The sequence below is a fragment of the Balaenoptera borealis genome (genome assembly GCF_965194805.1).
Source record: "Balaenoptera borealis genome assembly, chromosome: 3".
NCBI classification, from domain to species: domain Eukaryota; kingdom Metazoa; phylum Chordata; class Mammalia; order Artiodactyla; family Balaenopteridae; genus Balaenoptera; species Balaenoptera borealis.
Genome location: NC_138866.1, coordinates 177,747,542 through 177,768,936, shown reverse-complemented (window position 1 = coordinate 177,768,936; position 21,395 = coordinate 177,747,542). Strand labels below are relative to the sequence as shown.

The window sequence follows — 21,395 nt, the reverse complement described above, 5'->3', positions numbered from 1 at the left end:
CGTCCCTGCCAATCAGCGTGAAGGTCCCGCCTTTCCTCTCCAGCAGTCAGCGAATAGCTTTACTGCGTCTCTCCCCGCCCCGCTGGGACGGCACCGCGTGAGCGAGAGTGCGCACGCGCAGGTCGCGGAGGGAAAGGAAGAGGCTGCTTCGCTCCGCCCGCTTCCATGCCCTTTTCTTGAGAGCCAATGGAAACTCACGGTTGAGTTGCATCATGTGTCCCAGCAACTCCAGGCAGATTTTTTTCCAAACCCGGCTCTGCGCTCCTGCGTCCTGGAGCAGCCCCGGGCGATAGCAGCGCGGCGGTTCATTTCGCAGGTGGCGAGGCGTTTGGAGCTGTCTCAGCATGTGGTGCGGGAGCCCAGCCGCAGTGGTGGCCTTTTGCGCCGGGCTTTGGGTCTCTAACCCGGGGCGGGCGCAGGGCCAGGAGGCCGGGGGGCGGCTGGGCGCCGACTGTGAAGGTGAGCGGTGTGAGACCTGCTTGCATGGCGGTGACACCGCGTCGCAGTGCAGCTGTTGTCGGCTTTGGCTTCTCCCGGGCCTGTCTATAAATAGCATTTCACTCAGGAAATACGGGCCCTGGCCGTGGTTTCCGATCGCCTTCGCCCAAGCCTAGGCAAAAAGTTCGAGCCGGGCCCAGTGACACGTTCAGGCCGCGTTCTTGGTCTTGCTCGATTAAACTGCCTCAAAGCTGGTGGGTTTGGATTTGGATTCGATTTTGTGCAAACGCACCTAGATGCAGACGACCCTGGCTCCAAAATGATTCTGCTGCCCTAACCGGCGAGACTTGCCTTTCCTTGCACAGAAGCCTTTCAAGTTCAAATTAGTTTATAATTCCCCAAAGAACAAAACATGACAAATTGTCTGTAATTGAGTTGAAATGGCTTAAATCAGAGCACATAACTAACATTTGTTAGAACTTGACAGGGAAAAGTTTCATTACAAAGGAGTACCTTAACTCCTTAGAAAGAGGAGGAATACAAAAAAAACGATTCCTTTTCTGTTCACAGTATCTCAGCTGTGGACTTGCACTCAGAACAGGTGGGTCTATATCCCACCCAGCCTTCTGGCTCTGAGGCCACTGTACCCGGTTCTGGCAAAATCAACGTGATAATACCTACCGCAGAGGGCTGGTAACGAGGTCAAAGAAGATAATTAGCTGTGCTACCTCCTTCCTCCTGGACTACTGTAGCACTTACCTCCGAGTTTCATTCATTGAAATAATTAGCTTACATGTATATCCGCTTCACCCTTCCCTGAGCTTTCGAATCTATTCTTACATAACAGGAAATGGTAGGTTCACAATATACGTTTAATGAATGGGTGAGTATAGACGGTAATATAACTGAATAAAGACTTCACAATTGGAGTCCAGTTTTCTATCAGCCCTGCAATAATTAAACTTTTCTCCAGAAATTTAAAATACCTACATGATGTTATTGTCAAACTTCAGATATAGATATTTGTTCAGCCAAGTTATAATTTTCAGTTAAAGATCCCTTATAACTGGGTACTATACGTTTAAAGCAGAATTTGTGAGGCATAAACAGTTGACTGGCTTAATCATCACTAATTTAATTGCTGGAGCTTCTACTTAAAAACATTTCAGAAGAGCCAAGAGCATCTGGATTAATTGTGAAGCTTCTAACGTCTTTCTTGAATTTATTATAGCATATTGTGATTATTAACTTGCATGTCTGAGTAACCTGGGTGTATATTTCCTTTTGTTAACACTGTAGAATCACAACGAAGGAAATACTGGTTTTAGAACAAAAAGAAATAAGAGTCTAGATCTGGCTCTGTTTCTGCTTATGAGTCTTTGTCATTAGCCAATTAATTTTCCCTCAATGTATAAGATTAAGATTCTATACATACTGTAGGGCAAATTTCCATTCTTATCTTGACTACTCTGTGGCATGGGACACCAATGACTTCTTTTATCAGTAAAAAACTGATAGTCCATGAACCACCTGGGACCTATTAATGTATTTTATTAAGTTCACAAAGTATTTTGAAAAAAACATCTAAATTAATTGGCTATATTTTAAACTTGGGAGATGTCATTTTAAAAAGTTCAGATTTCTGGCTTATCTTGAAAACCAGGTGACCAGTCAAGACTAGCCCATATGTCCATATAGTGGGAACTGATGGTGGCTGCTCTTTTTAGAAAGGACATGTGTTCTTTAGGTTTTTGTTTTTGTTTTTCCTAGACTTGGATTGCTTTACCCATTCATTTTACTTGCCTGGGCCCTGTGAATATTCAAGTTTCTGACTGCTTTAGTTCATGTGAAGCTTACTGAAAAAAAAAAAAAATGTAAACGTTTCTGAATTTATTTAAAAGGATTGTATTATGGGGCTATTAAATTTTTTTTTTTACTTTGAAATAATTATACATTCATTTATGGGACTAATTTTAATAAACAAAACCCTATGACATAAATAAAAAGACTATGGTTATCTGGTTATAGCAATAAATGCATGCCAGGATCCTTAAATTACTAATTTGTTAGGTGATTTATAGTGAGATTAATCTCACAAGCCTCTTAAATAGCCTCATCCACCAGAGGGCAGACAGCAGAAGCAAGAACTACAATCCTACAGCCTGTGGAATGAAAACCACATTCACAGAAAGATAGACGAAATGAAAAGGCAGAGGGCTATGTACCAGATGAAGGAACAAGATAAAACCCCAGAAAAACAGCTAAATGAAGTGGAGATAGGCAACCTTCCATAAAAAGAATTCAAAATAATGATAGTTTAGATGATCTAGGACCTCAGAAAACGAATGGAGGCAAAGATCGAGAAGATGCAAGAAATGTTTAACAAAGACCTAGAAGAATTAAAGAACAAACAAACAGAGATGAACAATACAATAATTGAAATGAAAAATACACGAGAAGCAATCAATAGCAGAATAACTGAGGCAGAAGAACAGATAAGTGACCTGGAAGACAGAATGGTGGAATTCACTGCTGCTGAACAGAATAAAGAAAAAAGAATGAAAAGAAATGAAGAGACCTCTGGGACAACATTAAACAACATTCACGTTATAGGAGTCCCAGAAGGAGAAGAGAGAGAGAAAGGACCTGAGAAAATATTTGAAGAGATTATAGTGAGATTAGTCTCTTCATGTAAGCCCAAGGAATAAATTTCCATTCTTACTGTGACTTCTCTGTGGCATGGGACACCACTGATTTCTTTCTTTTTCAGAAAATTTCTTCTCTTGATGGCTATGATACTACTTTTCCCTGCCTTTGCTTCCCATCTCTGTGCCCACTTGTTCATAGTATCTTTGTAGGCTTCTAATTCTTTAGCCATGGCTTCAATATTAGAATATCTATAGTCTGATTAATCCCAGATGTTTATATCCACCCCATCTCCTTTTCAGAGTCTCAGACCTTGCATCCCATTGATGACTGAACATACCTACTTAGATACCTTATACCTCAAACTCAACAGAGTCACAAACCAAAGTCATCGTCTCCTTCCCTTCTCAGTCCCCCAAACCTGTTATACTTATGGCATCAGTACATAACTCGCCCACTAGACTAGACTTCTGTCTCTCCCTGATGCCCTAAACCCATCAAACACTGGGTCCATTGATTCTACCTTCTGGCTGACTCTGCTCCTTTCTCCTTCCCCGACTCCAGTGCCTCATTACAGACCTTCACCATTTTCAACTGCCTTACTGTCACAACAGCATGCTTCCCATGGCAGGGTGATCATGTAATTCCCTCACTAAATATCTTTCAGTGGTCTCCCAATTTCCTCCAGGGAGGTGCCTCTCCTTTGTTCTCTCACAGTATCTAGTACATGTCTCATAGTGTTGAGAAATCGTTTTGGTCTCCTCCATGTGTGCATTCCTTGACAGTCAAGACCGTTTCTCTCACCACATCATCTCCAGTGGCTACCATGGTGCGAGGCATAAGGTAGGCACTCAATTCTGTTGAATACATGTATGCACATATGCTGCAATAAAATATTATACAGCTTTTAGTGAGTCAAAAGTGTATCTCTCAAAGTACAAGTTAGAATTCCCAACACCCACCATCTAGGTAATGCATTGACAGAGCAACAGTTAAGGTGTAGAAATCATCTGAAGGTGTATTGTGGGAGTAGAGAAAGAGCTTTGAGGCATCGGGACACAGGGTTTCTTTTTCAGGGAGAGGAGAATTACACGTCACCAGGAGGCTTTAACGATGGCTTATGCATGGATCATTACAGCAGGTGTCTCCCTTGCATACTTGGTCTTTTGCTAATTAAACTTAGCAAAATACATGTTGGCAAATGTCTTGTTTTCCTCATTCTATCAGTAGCATTTCACACAGCTGATCAGTCAGTCCCTTTTTAACACTTTCTTTGCTTGTCTTCTGGGACACACTCACTCTTTGTTCTCATCCTCCCTTACTGGCTGCTCCTTTCAGTCTTTTTCTGGTTCTTTCCATCTTTCCAATTTCTAAACAATGGAGTTTCACAAGACTGAGACCTGGGATCTCTCCCTTTTGTGTGGTCTCATCCCACAAAGATCATTTTAATGTTGATGAATTACAAATTTAGCATTTGTCCTAGAACTCACCCCTGAACTCCAGATTTATATACTCAGCAGCTCCTTACTGTTTGCAGTGTCAGACATTATATTAGGGGTCTCCAGAGGAACAGACCAATAGGATACATACATACATACATACACACACACATACATACATACATCCAGATAGATTTATTATAAGGAATTGGCTCTCCTGATTATGGAGGCTGAAATGTCTAAAATTTGCAGTGTGGGCCAACAGGCTGGGGGCCCAGGAGAGCCAATGGTGCAGAAGGCTGTCTGCTGGAGAATTCCCTCATGCTTTTTTGTTCTATTCATGCCAATCTTTTTTGTTCTATTCAGGCCTTCAACTGATTGGATGAGGCTTATCCACATTATGGAGGGCAATCTGTTTTACCCAGAGTTCACTGATTTAAATGTTAATCTCATTCAAAAACACCCTCCAAGTGGACACATAAAATTAATCGTCACAGTTGTCTAGAAGTATCTCAAAGTTCATATGTCAAGACTGAATTCCTGCTGGTGTCCACAAACTTGCTTCTCCTGCAGTCTTACCAGTTCAGCAAATGGCAACTCCACTCTTGCATTTTCTCAGGCCCAAATCCTTGGAGTCATTCTTGACTTCTGTCTCCGCCCACCGCCCCCCCACCCCCTGCCATGCCACATCCAATCCATTAGTAAATTCTTTTGGCTCTGCCTTCAAAATACATCCAGAATCCAACCATTCTCATCACCTCCAATGCTCCCACCCTGGTCCAAGATATGCAGCTATTTTAAGAACCTCCAAATGGTTATGCCTGCTTTCATTCTGGCTCTCCTGCAGTCTATTCTCCAAAGAACCTCCAGAGGCATAATTTAAAAGTAATGTCAGATCACTGCACCCTTCTACTCAAAACCTTTAACGGCATGCCTTCTCAGAGTAGGACCCAGAGCCCTTACCATGGCCTCAAAGCCCTAGATGACCTGCAGATGAGCTGCTGCTCATTTGACCTCATTTTCTACCATCCTCCCTCTTGGTCACTCTACTTCCCCCATGCTGGCTCCCTTATGGTTCTTGGACCTGCCAAGGACATGCCTATGCTGTTCTTCCCTCTGCCTGGAGAGTTCTTCCCAAGCACTCCACTTAAGCTGTTCTCCCACTTCCTTAAGGTTTATGCTCAAATACAACTTTATCTGAGAGACCTTCCCTGACCACCCCGTTTAGAATAATACTGTTACCTTATACTATTACTCTATCCTCCTTACCAAATTTATGTTTCTTCACAGCCACAAGATACTTTTGTTTATTCACCAGAATGTAATCCCTGAGAGTAAGAGCTTTGTTTTTCCAACAACCTATAGAATACTGTCCGGCACTTACTAATTGCTCAATAAATATTTGTTAAAACCACAACATGGCTATATTATATTTAGTGTTCTGTTCCTATTAAATAGCATTAGGAATGAATATGACTTCATGTTCTAAAAATAGACATTTCTGGTCGTCTAGCTGAAAACAACTGAAAACACTGGATAAAATAAAAATGTGAAAATGTTAAGTGTAAATTAGTAAGGCATACCCAGAGGCCAAAAACAATGTGAAAGTGGAAACCAAAAGAGGTAAAGGGATCCCTGAAGCTGGGATTTTTCTTGAGGGTATTTGCCACCCAGGCAATTTAAACTTAGATTTTCATGGCTGTAAAATAAAGAGAATGAATAAAATAAAGAGAATAATGACATAGCCCAGAACCTTCCCAAGTTAGGTGTGTAATACTGGATCCTCCCCCAATTAGTTTGGAACCCCAGAGAGCTAGACTTTCATTATAAAAGGTTACCTGGAAATAACCACAATTCTACCACCATTCTTTAGAGACTAAAAGATATTGTAGTACTTGAACTTTTTACTGAATAAAAGGTAAAACAAAAATGTCTCCTGATCACTCATACTCACAAGCTACCACACATATGCACTGAAGCCCAAATTGACACAGCCAACCTGGGTGATCCAAAACATCTCAAACTGAGAATTTAGTTTAAAGGGATTTCAAGTAGGCATCAGCAAATGTTAATCTCACATAGGAATCCACCTTCAATCCAGTCCCACAAAATTCTAATAATTCCCACAAAGTTCTAAGAAAGCTCACATTAAGAAAAGTCACAAACCCATGGGAAGAAGAGCACCATAAGTGACAGCCAGTTGAGACAAGAGACAGAAGAAGCATACCTGGACAGGCTTTAGGTTTTAGAATTATCTGGCACTGAATATAAAATATGTTTATTATATTTAAAGAAATAAAGGAAGGGGTTGAAAATATGAATAAAGGGCAGGAGGCTATTAAAAATGTCCAAACATATTTGGAAAAGAACCAAATAAACATGTACAAATAGAAATTAGTGAGATTAACCACAGACTAGACACAGCTGAGAAAAGAATTAGTGAGTTAGAAGATTGAAGAAATTGCCAAGAAGGAATCACTGAGCAATTAAGAGAATAAAAATATGAAACAGAGATAAAGGTACAATGCGGATCAAGAGAAAAATTCCCCCATATGTTAATTGGACTTCCAGAAGGAGAAGAGAGAGTGTACGGGTGGAGCAAAAGAGATGATAGCTCATTTTTCCAAACGGATGAAAGTCATCAATCCACAGATTTGGAAGTCCAGTATATTCCAAACAGTATAAATAAAAATAATTCCACATCTAACCATATCAGAAGGAAATTGCAAAACACAAAAGGAGAAAAGAGAAAATCTTAAACACAGAGAAAGAAGACTGATGAACTTAAAGAGAATGGCAATTAGACTGTCGGGTGAGTCAACATTGAAAGGCCCAAAGCCACAGCTAGTAAATATTAAATAGTAAAGCCAGGATTTGGACCCAGAGAGTCTGGCTTCAGAGCCGAAGCACTGAATCCCTACCGATACTGCTTTCTGAGTGTGGAGTTGGGAACTAATTTATTTAAGGCAATATTAAAAATAAAATTGGAACAATGAAGTAATATACAAATTATTCAAGAGCTTCTGGTTATTCTTAAGTCTTAACTCATTATAACATGTATTTTATTCCTAGGTAGCAATTCTCCCCTAGTACTGGTACCAGCAAGACTAATCTGGTGTCTTTTTTTCCCTCCAAAATCTAGCTGGAGCAAGATAATGTAGGACTGACTTCAGTTCTAGAAGGTGTGGATGGAACTGCTGAAAATAATGTTCCTAGCCCACTGATAATTTAATAATTCCACTAACTTGATTTTAAACTTTATTATTATCTTTTCCAAAAAGTTGTAGCTCTTTTCCTGCAGGTGGCGTTATTATATTTTTCAAGTACTAAGTTAAGTAGTAAATACTCAAGTTAAAAGACAAAGATTGTGAGGCTACATAAAAACATCCAACCAAATGCTTTTTACAAGAGATGGGTTTGGGCAAAAGAGTTAAATCTTTCTCTTCCACAGGAAAAAACTATAATAAATATCTAAGACTAAAAATAAAATTAGGAATTAGCCACACAAACATGTTATTTAAAATTTGTAAATACCAAAGGAATCAGCTAAAAGAGTTGAAAATGAAAGCTTTGAGTTTGGGGGAAATGGGGAAGGGGAGACAAGGGACACTATTTTTCAAACTGAACCTTTTATAACTCACTGGCTTTAAACTTGGTGTTGGGGGGAGGGACAGAGAGGGAGAGAGAAGAGACCTGGAAACCACAAGTATAAAAATTATTTTAGAGTGTTTTTCTTAAACAGGAGTGGAGAAGTGGGATGTGATGTTGAGAGAGGTTTTGTTGCTTTTAAGATATGAGAATTAACAGCATGTTAATGGGAACAAGACGGGAGAGAGAGGGCAGAGGTGCAGGAGCAGGGAGTTGATAGGATCTACTTTAGCAGGTGGAAGGGTTGTCACAGTTCATTCATAGAATTAAGGTAGACTGTGCTGGTACACGTGTTGTAGATGTGGTGGCAGGAGCAAGGGAGAGTTCTTTCCTGTTGCTTTTTTTTTCCCTCAGAGAAATAGGAAGCACCATCATCACTGAGGATGGGGTGGAGGTGTGACACAAGGTTTGAGAGAGCAGCTGCGCAATTGTCCTTTTGGGAGTGGGACAGAGTGAGAATGAGGTCAATGTAGTAGGATTGTTGGGAGCACTGATGGCTCACTGAAATGAGCGGTCATGAATTTACAGTGAGACCAGTGAGTACGGCTGTGCTATTTCCTCCAGCCACGTTCAGTGAGTATAGGTGCAAAGTTTTAACCAGGGTTAGGATTTTGCTGGGTGAGTCCAACAAGGGAGAGAGATGCAAGGGAGTTCAGTCTGTGCGCCAAGGAGTTAATTATAATGTTGAACCATGGAATCTAAGCTGGGTGAGGAAGCAGGGTGAAATGGCGGCGGCATCAATGAATAGTATGACCTGGCGGGGTCAGGGAATTGTTCACCTTGGGGTGTTAGAGGATGTGAGCTGGAAAGATGGGAGATGATGACCAGACAATGGGATGTTTCCACTGAGATTATAGAGGTTATAGTCATTGGTAATGACTGGACCTGAGGGTATGACCATGATGATTTTTCATGTATTTTGGATATTAATCCTTCGTCAGTTATATAAGTTGTAAATATCTTCCTCCAGTTTGTGGCTTGTCTTATCATTTGCTTACGATTTCTTTTGCATTAAAAAACTGGTTAATTTTGATGTAATCAAATGTATGATCCGTGTTTTGGTCTCTTCTTTAAGAAATCCTTCTCTATCCTGATGCCATAAAGATGTTTTCCTAAGGTTTCTTCTAAAACTTTTGTAGTGTTGCTCTTCCCGTATGTCTTTATTCACCTGGGATTCACGTCTGTGTGTAGCTTTGGATAGGCGTCTAAGTTTAACTTTTTCCATGGCAGGTGGTCCTAGTACCATTTATTGACTAGTCCATTTTTCCCCCACTGATTTTTAGCATCACTTCTGTACTATACCAAGCTCCTCTAGATTTGTGGATTTGTTTCTAGACTCACTAGTTTGTTCCATTGGTCTATTTCTGTGCCAGTCCCACAGTGTTTCAAATGCTATAGCTTTGAATTAGGTCTTGATATCCGATAAGGCCAACTCCCCAAACTCCTTCTTCTTCAAGTATTTCTTGGCTTTCATTTGCTCTTGTTTTTTCATATGTATTTTTGGATCAGTTTATCAAATCTATAAAAAATCCTATTGAGATTTTCATTAGAAGAGCATTGAGTTTATTGATCTACTTAAAAATAATTATCATCCATAATATTGAATCTTCCCATCCATGAACATGGCTTATCTTCCCATTTCTTAGGTCTACTTTTAGGTCTTTTGATAAAGTTTTGTAATTTTTTTCCTTCAAAGTCTTGCTATACTATTAAATTTATTCCTGGTTACCCTAGAATTCGCCACTCTTCTTTAGGCTATTTCCCTAAAATTCTTTCTAATATGAGGGCTGCTGTTTTCCAGCATATGCTCTGGCCTCCATGTCCTTCTCTGATTGCTTGGACACTTCCCCTTTGGGACAACAACGTGGGAAAGCAGCCTCCTTCTATTTCAGAGTACCCTAGTGGATAAGCATGTGGGCCCAGAGGGAGACCATCTGGGGTCAAACTCCCTCTCTACCACTTACTGGGCAAGCTCACTGTCCTCTCTCTGACTCAGGTTCTTCATGTGTAAAATGAGGATAGTAATGTACATCAGAGTTTTGTTCTGAGACTTGAATAAGTTCATCCACATAAAGTACTCAGAACAGTGCTAACAAATGGTAACTATGGTTGTTCTTATTGCCTGTGCCTCTTCTGAGTGTCATCTCTTCACTGACTCTGGACCCTGTGATTGAATATGATTGTTCAGACTGGGGTTCAAACTGGAACATGCAGGCAGATGCAGACTACCAAGGGGCTTCATTCAAGACACATGTTCTGTTTTTTCTCTATGCTTTTAACAAAGCTGTCCCAAGCATCATATCCCAGACGAGGCAATATTTTCTTTTAGGGTTAGTGACATTTTGTGGGAAAGTTCTCATATTAAGTGGAACTTGGTTCCATAGATTGATGGATTGATTCAATAAGCTCATGTTATTCAAGGCCCAATACTAAGCTAAAAGCTACAGGCCTGAAACCATTCTTACTTAAAATATGAATTTAATTTGTCACAATGCGTTGAATCATACTTACTTTTTTATTTGGTGGGAGAAACATATACATAGGTGTGGTAGTGGTGATATTGTACACAAATACATAATTTATTTGTTCCTTCTAGTGTGTCAAGAATTCTTGAACCGATTCTACAACTCCTTGATAGCCAGAGGAGTCAACTTTTCTCTGGACACCATAGAAAAAGAATTGATCAGCTTTTGCTTGGATGTCAAAGGAAAAGAAAACCGCCTGGTATGGTAAATCTTCACCTTTCATTTTCTCCCTGTGCTCGGAGAAAACTGCTAATCGTTTCATTTCTCATCTTGAATTTAATGTTCTCCTTCTTCGATGCTTGCCTCAAGCCTGCTCACTGCAGAAAGCGAGCAGAAATTGATCTTTCAGGGAAATGGAGTCAATGTATTTTCATCTAGAGTATGTCTCATTTCATTTGGCTTTTTGAAAAAACCATAGGCAACCAATTCCACAATTTCTTAAAGGAAATTATACAATTGAATTCCTAATGAGAATTTACTGTCCTGAGTTAAGAGTGGGTATACTTTCCACTTCTTATCAAGACAATTAGTGAAATCTATCAAAATATTTTTACATCATTATTTATGCATAATTAATAAAGTACTTTTATTATCTTGTAATGGTGTTTCCTGGGTATACACAAATGACCTGTTTCAATATACTGTTTTTACAGCACTAAAGACAATCTTGGGCCAATTCATTTTGCCTAAAATTGTCATGTTGAATTTGTCAGTTAAATTTTCCTCGTTGACTGTTCACCACTGACACACTGTAAAAGTCTCAGCATTTGTCTGCACCATTAAGTTTTATATTTTTAAATGTCAAATGCTTGTCAGGGAGCTTGAAAGGCAGTAGAACATGATGGAACAGGGCATGGACTCCAGAGCCAAAAGGCTAGATTTTTAAATTAATTCGGTCTTTTCTTCTTGCTAGTTGGGTGACCGCCAGTTGGCTTGGGTGTCAAATACTAGTACTTAGTCACAGGATTGTTATGAGAATTAAATACATCAATACCTTTAAAGCCCTGAGAGCAATGTGTCAGCACAGATAAAACATTTAGCAAGTGTTAGCTCTTATCAGTAGTCTTTAAGCATCATGTGAATTGCAGAGCACTTCTAATTAGGCTGATCATGGGAACGGAGTCATTTGTTTTCTGGTGTCTTAGCAGGGGTTAAATTTAAAAGCTGGGCCACAAAAACTAGGTTAACCTCTTCCTCACTTCTTGAAACTATACTGCTTGCTTTTTTTCAGTGTCTGGGTCCCTAAAGTCTCTTCATTCCCCTTCAGTGCTACTATCTAGGAGCAACAAAAGATGCGGCCACAAAGATCCTAAGTGAGGTCACTCGCCCAATGAGTGTGCACATGCCTGCAGTGAAGATTTGCGAGAAGCTGAAGAAGATGGACAGTCAGATCTGTGAGCTGAAATACGGTATAACGGAGTCAAATGTTTTTTTCCCCAAATGTCCAGCATATTGCCAATTCTCTAAACATAGGGCCAGTTTCTAAAAAGTCAGTGTTAGAAAGAAAGAAGTTCTACACTTGCTAATAGGGTGCTGGACTGCTCCGTGGTGCCTAGTGCCATCTGAACTTCTTTGGGGGAAGAGAAATGAATTCTGGCACAGTCCGCATTAGGTAAAACTGCCCACCCAAATGGCAAAGTTTAACCTCTTAAATCACTAAGGCGTTGTCAACTACATATGTCAAGGAAGAGTTCAAAATTTCAAGGGAGCAGCTACTCGTGGTGAATTAGCTCTTGGTAACCTATTAAGACAAAAGTTGCATCTATTCAAAGGTGATGTAAGGACTCTGAAGTTTTAAATGGGACTCTAAAGTTCTTCCTAGAGCTATCATTCTGCCAGCTTTAACTTTTAGGAAATAGGTCATTCACATCAAAGCAGGTTTTACCTGATGAAATAGCCTTATCAAGGGTGCCTAAAATAAACAGCCAGAAAAGGAAGATGTCCTATTTAAAACATTATCCTTGGCCTTATAAATTTTACATACATAGATCTATTCTTATACAGAGGATTTGTATCTGGGCCAGTCTTTTGGGTAGATTGATTAGGTATCACAGCAGGCTGGAGGGGGACTTCCCTGGTGGTCCAGTGGTTAAGACTCTGTGCTCCCAATGCAGGGGGCCAGGGTTCAATCCCTGGACAGGGAACTAGATCCCGCATGCCACAACTAAAGATCCCGCATGCTGCAAGGAAGATCCCGAGTGCCGCAACTAAGACCCGGCGCAGCCAAATAAATAAATAAATAAATAAATAAATAAATAAAAGGCTGGGGGATTCCCCACTTAACCTATCCTAACACCTGTAATTCCACCAGTAGAAATCCATTTCTTTTGCTTATGTCATTGTTTTATGTTACATACCTGGCATAGTCTTTGTAAACTACCTAAGTAATTAGCACCCAACTCTGAATTATTTTAGTCTTATTTTCCAGCATAGCTATGTAATAAGCCTATGCACTATAGCTACACAGATGGCTTTAAATAGGTTTAAGGTCAGAAGATACCAAAGACAAGCTATTTCTCAAATGGCCAAGGCCAGGCCCTAACTTCCAGGGTGGTGATGCGGCAGATGTTTCTTTTTATTGGCTTCCAAGTAACGAAGTAGAGGCAGGAATCGCTGAGTCCATATAAACGATAGCCCCCAAAGGGACAAAACTGTGCTGATTCTTCCATTCAACAAATTTCTTTTGAATAGCTTTTACTATGAGCAAGGGATCTTACTGGGCTCCTTGAATAATAGAAAAATTAATCAGATATTATTCAGAAGAAGAGAGTACTTATTAATGTTTTGGCAATGCTGGCCACTAGAGGCCCTTAGGGAGCCATGGACTAGATTTACTGTTGGTATTGACTTTTTCCCTGTAGTTTTAGGGAGTCATAGAGGATTTTCCCCTTTTAAAGTTAATGCCAAATGCCAAGTTCTCTAGAATAACCTGAAGAAACTACCAACACTTGCAAGAAAGTTTTTTTCCTTCAACGATTTATCTTGAATAGACCACTAGTTCTAAATTCTTCCCAGCTTATGTTTGGCAGGAAAGTTGAGACTGAACAGGGGCCTTTGAGCTGTGGAGTACTAATAATTTGGGCTATGAAAGTTTCTACGCCTAAAGGTATTTTGTCATGTCAGGCAGGAAATTAACAGACAAGGTAAGTGTAGACTTGGATTATGTTTTCAATTAGGAAGGTGTTATTTGGTTTTTGACCTGGAAGAATGTTTTTTATTTTTATTTATTTATTTATTTTTATAAATTTATTTTATTTATTTTATTTTTGGCTGCGTTGGGTCTTCATTGCTGCACGTGGGCTTTCTCTAGTTGCGGTGAGCGGGGCTACTCTTCGTTGCGGTATGCGGACTTCTCGTTGCAGTGGCTTCTCTTGTTGCAGAGCACGGGGTCTAGGTGCGTGGGCTTCAGTAGTTATGGCACGTGGGCTCAGTAGTTGTGGCTCGCAGGCTCCAGAGCACAGGCTAAGTAGTTGTGGTGCGTGGGCTTAGTTGCTCCGCGGCATGTGGGATCCTCCTGGACCAGGGCTCAAACCTGTGTCCCCTGCATTGGCAGGTGGATTCTTAACCACTGCGCCACCAGGGAAGCCCTTTGCTCTGGTTTTTAAAAGAATGGGAATCACTATTTAAAAATGTAAGGATTCTCTGGAGCAGAGTGTAGCTGACCCTCCAAATAAAAAAGCCTTTAAAATCCAACTTTTATTTATTTATTTCCAGCTTTACTGAGGTGTAATTGACATATAACAGTGTGTAAGTTTAAGGTGTATGATGCGTTGATTTGATATACCTCTATATTGCAATATGATTACCATGTTAGCTAACAGCTCCATCATATCACATAATCACCATTTCTTTTTTTGTGATGAGAATATTTAAGATCTACTCCTTAGCAGCTTTCAAATATGTAATACAGTATTCTTAACTATAATCACCATTTTGCTGTTCTTTCTCAGGATTGCTTTGGCAATTCCGGGTCCTTTGTCATTCCATACAAATTTTAGGATTTTTTTTCTATCTCTGTAAGAAGTGCCACTGGCATTCTGGTAGGGATTGCATTGGTTCTGTAGATTGCTTTGGATGGTATGGACATTTTAACAATATGAATTCTTCCAAACCATAAACACAGGGTCTCTTTCCATTTGTTTGTGTCTTCTTCAATTTCTTTCATCAAAGTCTTGTAGTTTTCTGTGTATAGATCTTTTACCTCCTGATTAAATTTATTACTAAGTCTAAAATCCAACTTTTAACTTAGGGTACACTGACTGGAAGTTTTCGATAAATCACTTGACAACTATGTTAGGTTATTGAAAGGCTTTTAAATGCCATGTTCTACTATGTAGGGAAAAAAAGGAATGCTTCAAGAGGTCAAGCTGAAAAAGTCCTAGGCTGCCACTAATTGTTAAATAAGTCAACTTAAACGCTGTATCTGTGTTCAAGCACACCCCTGGTGGTGAGGAAGGGGGAAGGAGACTTTCCTTCGAAAGAGAAAAATTGCCCCTTTCTCACGGGGAAATCAGAATCACGAGTATATTATAGATGAGCTTAATTATTTTTCTATTTTGGGGCTTGGCAATAGAGAAGTAGCTGAGTTCTTGACATCCTTTGCAGATAATCTGTAAACAGGGAAACAATAGTCTCACTAGAGGAGTTAGATGTTGGTGACAGGTATTATTGGCAAGAATGCTAGGAGCCAGATTGGCTGGTACCGAGGCACCAGCGTTAGAGAGGTGGCTATGCCCCAAAGGTCTGTAAATAAACCCTGTGATGATTTGGTAATCCCAGTAGGGGTGGAGGGATCAGGTGAGTTTAAGCAGAGATCCAAAACAATTAAGGATCAGTGATAATGCTCCTAATTTTATTCACGTGTTTGGGTTTCTTTACATTTGTATTTAAAAACTAATTTGTATTAGTGCTTTGTAATACGTGTGCTCATCTGCTTTACCACAGACATATCTCATATAAAAGTGAATCGTAACTTTCTAGCTAATAACAATCTATGGCTTTCAGTTGGCCACACACACAGGGCCATCCCAAGGTACCGCCTTTTATTGATTCCGTTCTTCTTACCTTGGGAGCAGCAATTAGGATGCGGTGCTATTTGTTTTATGAACGTTGGTCTTGAGAAGCCATGGAGTGGTAGCAAAGACTGCAAAGCTACACAGGCCCTGTTTTGAAGCGAGTATAATTCCATGGAAAGAAAGTCCAACAGATCATGAGTTATCCCAATAGCTTTGCATAGGATACATTTTTCTTAGGTATGTCCTGTTTTCCATAGACACTGGAACTGTTCCCCACTGTAAATCACAGGGTAGTCAGCACCAAGATAAGTAACACTATTTGCCTAAGTGTTTCATAGTCGGTTTTGTTTTTTAAAAATTGTGCTCTTCCTTTTTGTCATGAAGAAAAAAAATTGGATTTGGCATCAGTGGACCTGTCCAAGATGAGAGTAGCAGAGCTGAAACAGATACTGTACAGCTGGGGAGAAGAATGCAGGGCCTGTGCAGAAAAAACCGACTATGTGAATCTCATCAAAGAGCTGGCACCCAAGTACACAGCGACGTACCCCAAAACAGAACTCTGACCCCCGGAAGCTGGTGCACCACTGATCGTAATTAGAGACAAAATGCCTCCCTAGGATATGGACGCGTTTGTTGAGAGGAACCAGGAATCGCAATGTGTGTGGTCTCAGACTTGTTTTGATATTACACCTCAGAATTGGTTACCTGGGTTTATAAGTAGAACTGCTAGTATTAGTGGTTTCTTAAATCTGCAGTGTACCAAAACCTACAAGTGCCTTACTCATGATTTTCTTGTATGTGAATTGTCATTGCCTATCTCCTAAAATGGGGAAAAGTGAACCACTGAACAATCGGTGTAGTAAATTGATTCTAAGCAGGAAGAGTGCTCAGAGGCTCCTATCTGTGCACTAATTTTTAATGAAATATGTTGGATTAGAGAAAGACAAATATCATATGATATCACTTATATGTGGAATCTAAAAAAAGGGTACAAATGAACTTATCTACAAAACAGAAATAGAGTCACAGACATAGAAAACAAACTTATGGTTACCAGGGGGTAAGTTGGGGGAGGGATAAATTGGGAGATTGGGATTGACATAAACACACTACTATGTATAAAATAGATAACTAATAAGGACCTACTGTATCGCACAGGGAGCTCTACTCAATACTCTGTAATGACCTATATGGGAAAAGAATCTAAAAAAAAGAGTGGATACATGTATATGTATAACAGATTCATTTGCTGTACACCTGAAAGTAACACAACATTGTAAATCAACTGTACTCCAATAAAAAAAAAAGTTGGATTATGACAAAAGAAATGACGTTTAGCTTATCTAACTCCCAGCTTCAACCCAAATGATAACCTGGCATAATCAAAAGTCTTTTAAAAAGTAAACTTTGTGTTTTTAACTGTAAATCACTCTACCTTCTAGCTCTCTTTGTTATCAGAAATAGGAGGGCAGGAAGCACTACTTGAAATTAGTGTTTCCCAGGGGGAAGAAAACCTTTTTAAAACCTATTTAAACCTACTTAGAATAGATCAAGAATCCACACGAGTACAGCCAACGTTTTAGCGAATTGTATCCACACTCACACTGTTAACTGAACCAAGCTCAAAGTCATTTGCCCTTCTTCCTATCACACATTAGACAAGCTTTTGATAGAGGATTAAAGAATATTAAGAGCACCTGCGGACAACATGGAGCTTTATGATTCTTAATGCTATTTTATCAGCTTTAAATTGTAAAATCATTTTTGGTTCCATTTTCTGGCCACACAAGAATAAGAACCCCACTGTAGACATGACTGCCTCTCTGTGGCAGGTGGAGGTGGGGAATGACTGCAGGGCCGCTGGAGGGAACGTTCTGGGGTGACGGGAATGTCCTGAATCTTGACTGGGGTGATGGTTACATGGGTGAATATGACTGTCCGGTTCATCCAGCAGTACAATTAAGATATGGGCATTTTATTGTATGTAAATTATACCTAAAATACTGCTGTAGAAAAATTATTTAAAAATTAAGTAAAATCAGTTGATTCAAAACATCTTGTTTCTTTAAGAATTGCATTTGCTTAGAGTTACCATATGATCCAGCAATCCCACTCCTGGGTATATCTCCCTCCTGGGCACATACCCAGACAAAACTATAATTTGAAAAGATACATGCATCCCTATGTTCATAGCAGCACTATTTACAATAGCCAAGATGTGGAAACAACCTAAATGTCCATTGACAGATGAATGAATAAAAAAGATGTGGTATATATAAATACACACACACACACACACACACACACACACACACACACAATGGAATACTATTCAGCCATAAAAAAAGGACATTTTTGCCATTAGCAACCACATGGATGGACCTAGAGGGTGTTATGCTCAGTGAAATAAGTCAGACAGAGAAAGACAAATACTGTATGCTGTCACTTATATGTGGAATCTAAGAAATAAAACAAACTAGTGAATATAACAAAAAAGAAACAGACTCACAGATACAAAGAACAAACTAGTGGTTATCATTATCAGCCATAAAAAGAATGAAATAATGCCATTTGCAGCAACATGGATGGACCTAGAAATTATCATACTAAGCAAAATAAGTCAAAAAGAGAAAGAGAAATACCAGATGATATCACTTACATGTGGAATCTAAAATATGGCACAAATGAACATATCTATGAAACAGAAACAGACTCACAGACATAGAGAACAGACTTGTGGTTGTCAAGGGGGTGGGGGGTGGGGGAGGGATGGATGGGGAGTTTGGGATTAGCAGATGCAACCTATTATATATAAAATGGATAAACAACAAGGTCCTACTGTAGAGCACAGGGAACTATATTCAATATCCTGTGATAAACCATAATGGAAAAGAATATGAAAAAAAATAAGTATAACTGAGTCACTTTGTTGTACAGAAGAAATTAACACGTAATTGTAAATCAACTATACTTCAATAAAATTAAAAAAATTGCATTTACTTACTAGGAGTTCTTTTGGGGAGTGGAGGAGAAAATTTCCAGACTGAAAGTATACAATGAAAGTAAAATTTTCACTTTTAAATGCCTCATAGGTAAAAGCATTTCCAACTGGGCAGTTGGGATACAACTGAACTTGTCAGAGAACTAGTGGTTAGTAACTTAAAAATGAGAATAGAAAAGCTTTGGTGTAATAAATAGCCAAAAGGGTTATTGTTTCTGGATTTTGGCAGCTTGGTCATTTTGTGTAAAGCACCCTACTTTATTATGAATTATATTTTTTAAAAGTCCAAATTTAGGCTATTTACAACCTTTATGTTTGTTTTTCTTCAGTGCATTTTGAACCTATTGAGAAACTCGTCCTTTGAAAATAATGTGTGTGATGCCTGCTCTCAGAATCAGGTCATATTTCTGTGTCATCTTTTCAGGATCTAAATCTAGGTAATGAGAACACTACCCAGCAGGTCATTCAAATCCATGATGTTCAGTCTGGTTTTTCGAAGTGCATTTACTCTCAGGCAGTGCTGCTCAAACTTCTCCAAGCATGCATACAAATCACCTGGGGATCTTGTTACAACGTGGCTTCTGACTCAGTAGGGCTGGGTGGGACCCGAGACTCTGCCTTTCCAGGCTGCTCTTCCAGGGACTACACTTTGAGTAGCTGGGGCCTAAGTCACGGATCCTGAGCCAGACTCAATCAGTTAGGTTTTCGATAGAGAGAGCTGAATAGAACAATCACAAAACAAATCACAGTAAAGGCAGAAGAGTTGATTCTCTCACATAAGGGAAGTCCAGAAGTAGCCAGTCCAGAGTAAATACGGCAGTTCCATGAACTCATTAGGGACTCAGCTCTTAACTTTTTGCTTCATTTCCTAGTGGTGGGTTCCATTCTTAACCCATGGTCCAAGTTGGCTGCTGGAACTTCTGGTTCCAGAAGGGAGAAGGCATAAAAAGACCTTTCTCTAAGCTGGGCCAGGCTCCACAGGGCAGAATTTCCCTGCGTCTTCTCCCTTTCCCTTCTCCTTCCCCTCCTCCCACACCCTCAACCCCCAAGTTCCACCTCCCACTCAACACTCTGCTTATATGTCATTGACCAGAACTTGATCACACGCCAAACCCTGCTGCAAGGAAGTTTGGGAAACAACATCTTTTATTGAGTTCATTGCTGCCCAAATAAAATCAGGATTCTTTTTTTTTTTTTTACTGAGGAGGAAGGGAGAAAGAGTTGTTTGTGGCCACAAGCTATCTCTGCCACGCAGCATACATTTTCCTTCCTGTGAATCTTAGTTATAATTCCTGGTTATCAGACCTTAAATACCTCTTCTCCCTCCTTGCTATTTGCTTCTATCATAAATGTAGGCAGTTATGTCTTTCCTTTTTTTTTTTTTTTGTTTGATAAGAAGTAGCTACTGTTTTTCTATTTTATTTTCATTTTATTTATTTATTTTTGTGAATTTTATTTTATTTATATTTTTATATAGCAGGTTCTTATTAGTCATCCATTTTATACATAGTAGTGTATACATGTCAATCCCAATCGCCCAATTCATCACACCACCACCCCTACCCTGCCACTTTCTGCCCTTGTGTCCATACGTTTGTTCTCTACATCTGTGTTCTGCCCTGCAAACTGGTTCACCTGTACCATTTTTCTAGGTTCCACATATATGCGTTAATATACAATATTTGTTTTTCTCTTTCTGACTTACTTCACTCTGTATGACAGTCTCTAGATCCATCCACATCTCTACAGATGATCCAATTTCGTTCCTTTTTATGGCTGAGTAATATTCCATTGTATATATGTACCACATCTTCCTTATCCACTTGTCTGTCCATGGGCATTTAGGTTGCTTCCATGACCTGGCTATTGTAAATAGTGCTGCAGTGAACATTGGGGTGCATGTGTCTTTTTGAATTATGGTTTTCTCAGGGTATATGCCCAGTAGCGAGATTGCTGGGTCATACGGTAATTCTATTTTTAGTTTTTTAAGGAACCTCCATACTGTTCTCCATAGTGGCTGTATCAATTTACATTTCCACCAACAGTGCAAGAGGGTTCCCGTTTTTATTTTCATTTTAAATGGCTTCCTCTTGTGTGTGTGTGCATTTTTGGGGTGTGTTTTTAACCCCAAATCTATAAGCATACAAGTTAGAAATCAGACAGTCTGACTTCAAAGAGTGACAAAACTCTGGGCTAAAAACTCTCATCTAAACAGTGGTGGTCTGGGGCAGACATTATTCCTAATCTACTCTAGATTTCAAAAACTCCAAGCAGATGACCCTTTAATTTGGTTCCTAAATACACACGAGAGGCTAGATAGAGCACGACTTAAAAGTTGTAGTTATTCATTTGAGTATAGATATTTGTAATCTACATTCCACTAAACAGTGTTAACTTTAGAACGAGTTACCTTGACATATAGGACAAGAAAATATTTGATTATCAGATCCCTAAAAAAAGCAGAGCATTTTGTGATCCAGAGGCCCTATCTGTGGGTTTGAGCAGCTCTTCTTAAGAGTCTTTTCTAAGCAGATATCTGAGTTTTTATCCTCTGAGTCTCATCCAGAAGAAATTATTGTCAGGTGCCCATTCGTTCACAGTGTGTTTGAAAGAAAAACAATTCCACCAAAAGAGAAGTAGGAAAGGGAATGAGTAGTATGTATGGTTAAGTTTGTTTGTGTTT

At 39.5% G+C, this 21,395-nt stretch overlaps 1 protein-coding gene across 1 annotated transcript; it reads left to right on the top strand.

Moving 5' to 3' along the window:
- Positions 1-135: 135 nt before the first annotated feature.
- Positions 136-17,039, top strand: CDNF (cerebral dopamine neurotrophic factor). The gene is made up of 4 exons (XM_082385727.1): positions 136-459; positions 10,768-10,895; positions 11,964-12,105; positions 16,096-17,039. The coding sequence occupies exons 1-4, from the start codon at positions 345-347 to the stop codon at positions 16,272-16,274; spliced, it is 564 nt and encodes a 187-aa protein (XP_082241853.1). The 5' UTR covers positions 136-344; the 3' UTR covers positions 16,275-17,039.
- Positions 17,040-21,395: the final 4,356 nt, after the last annotated feature.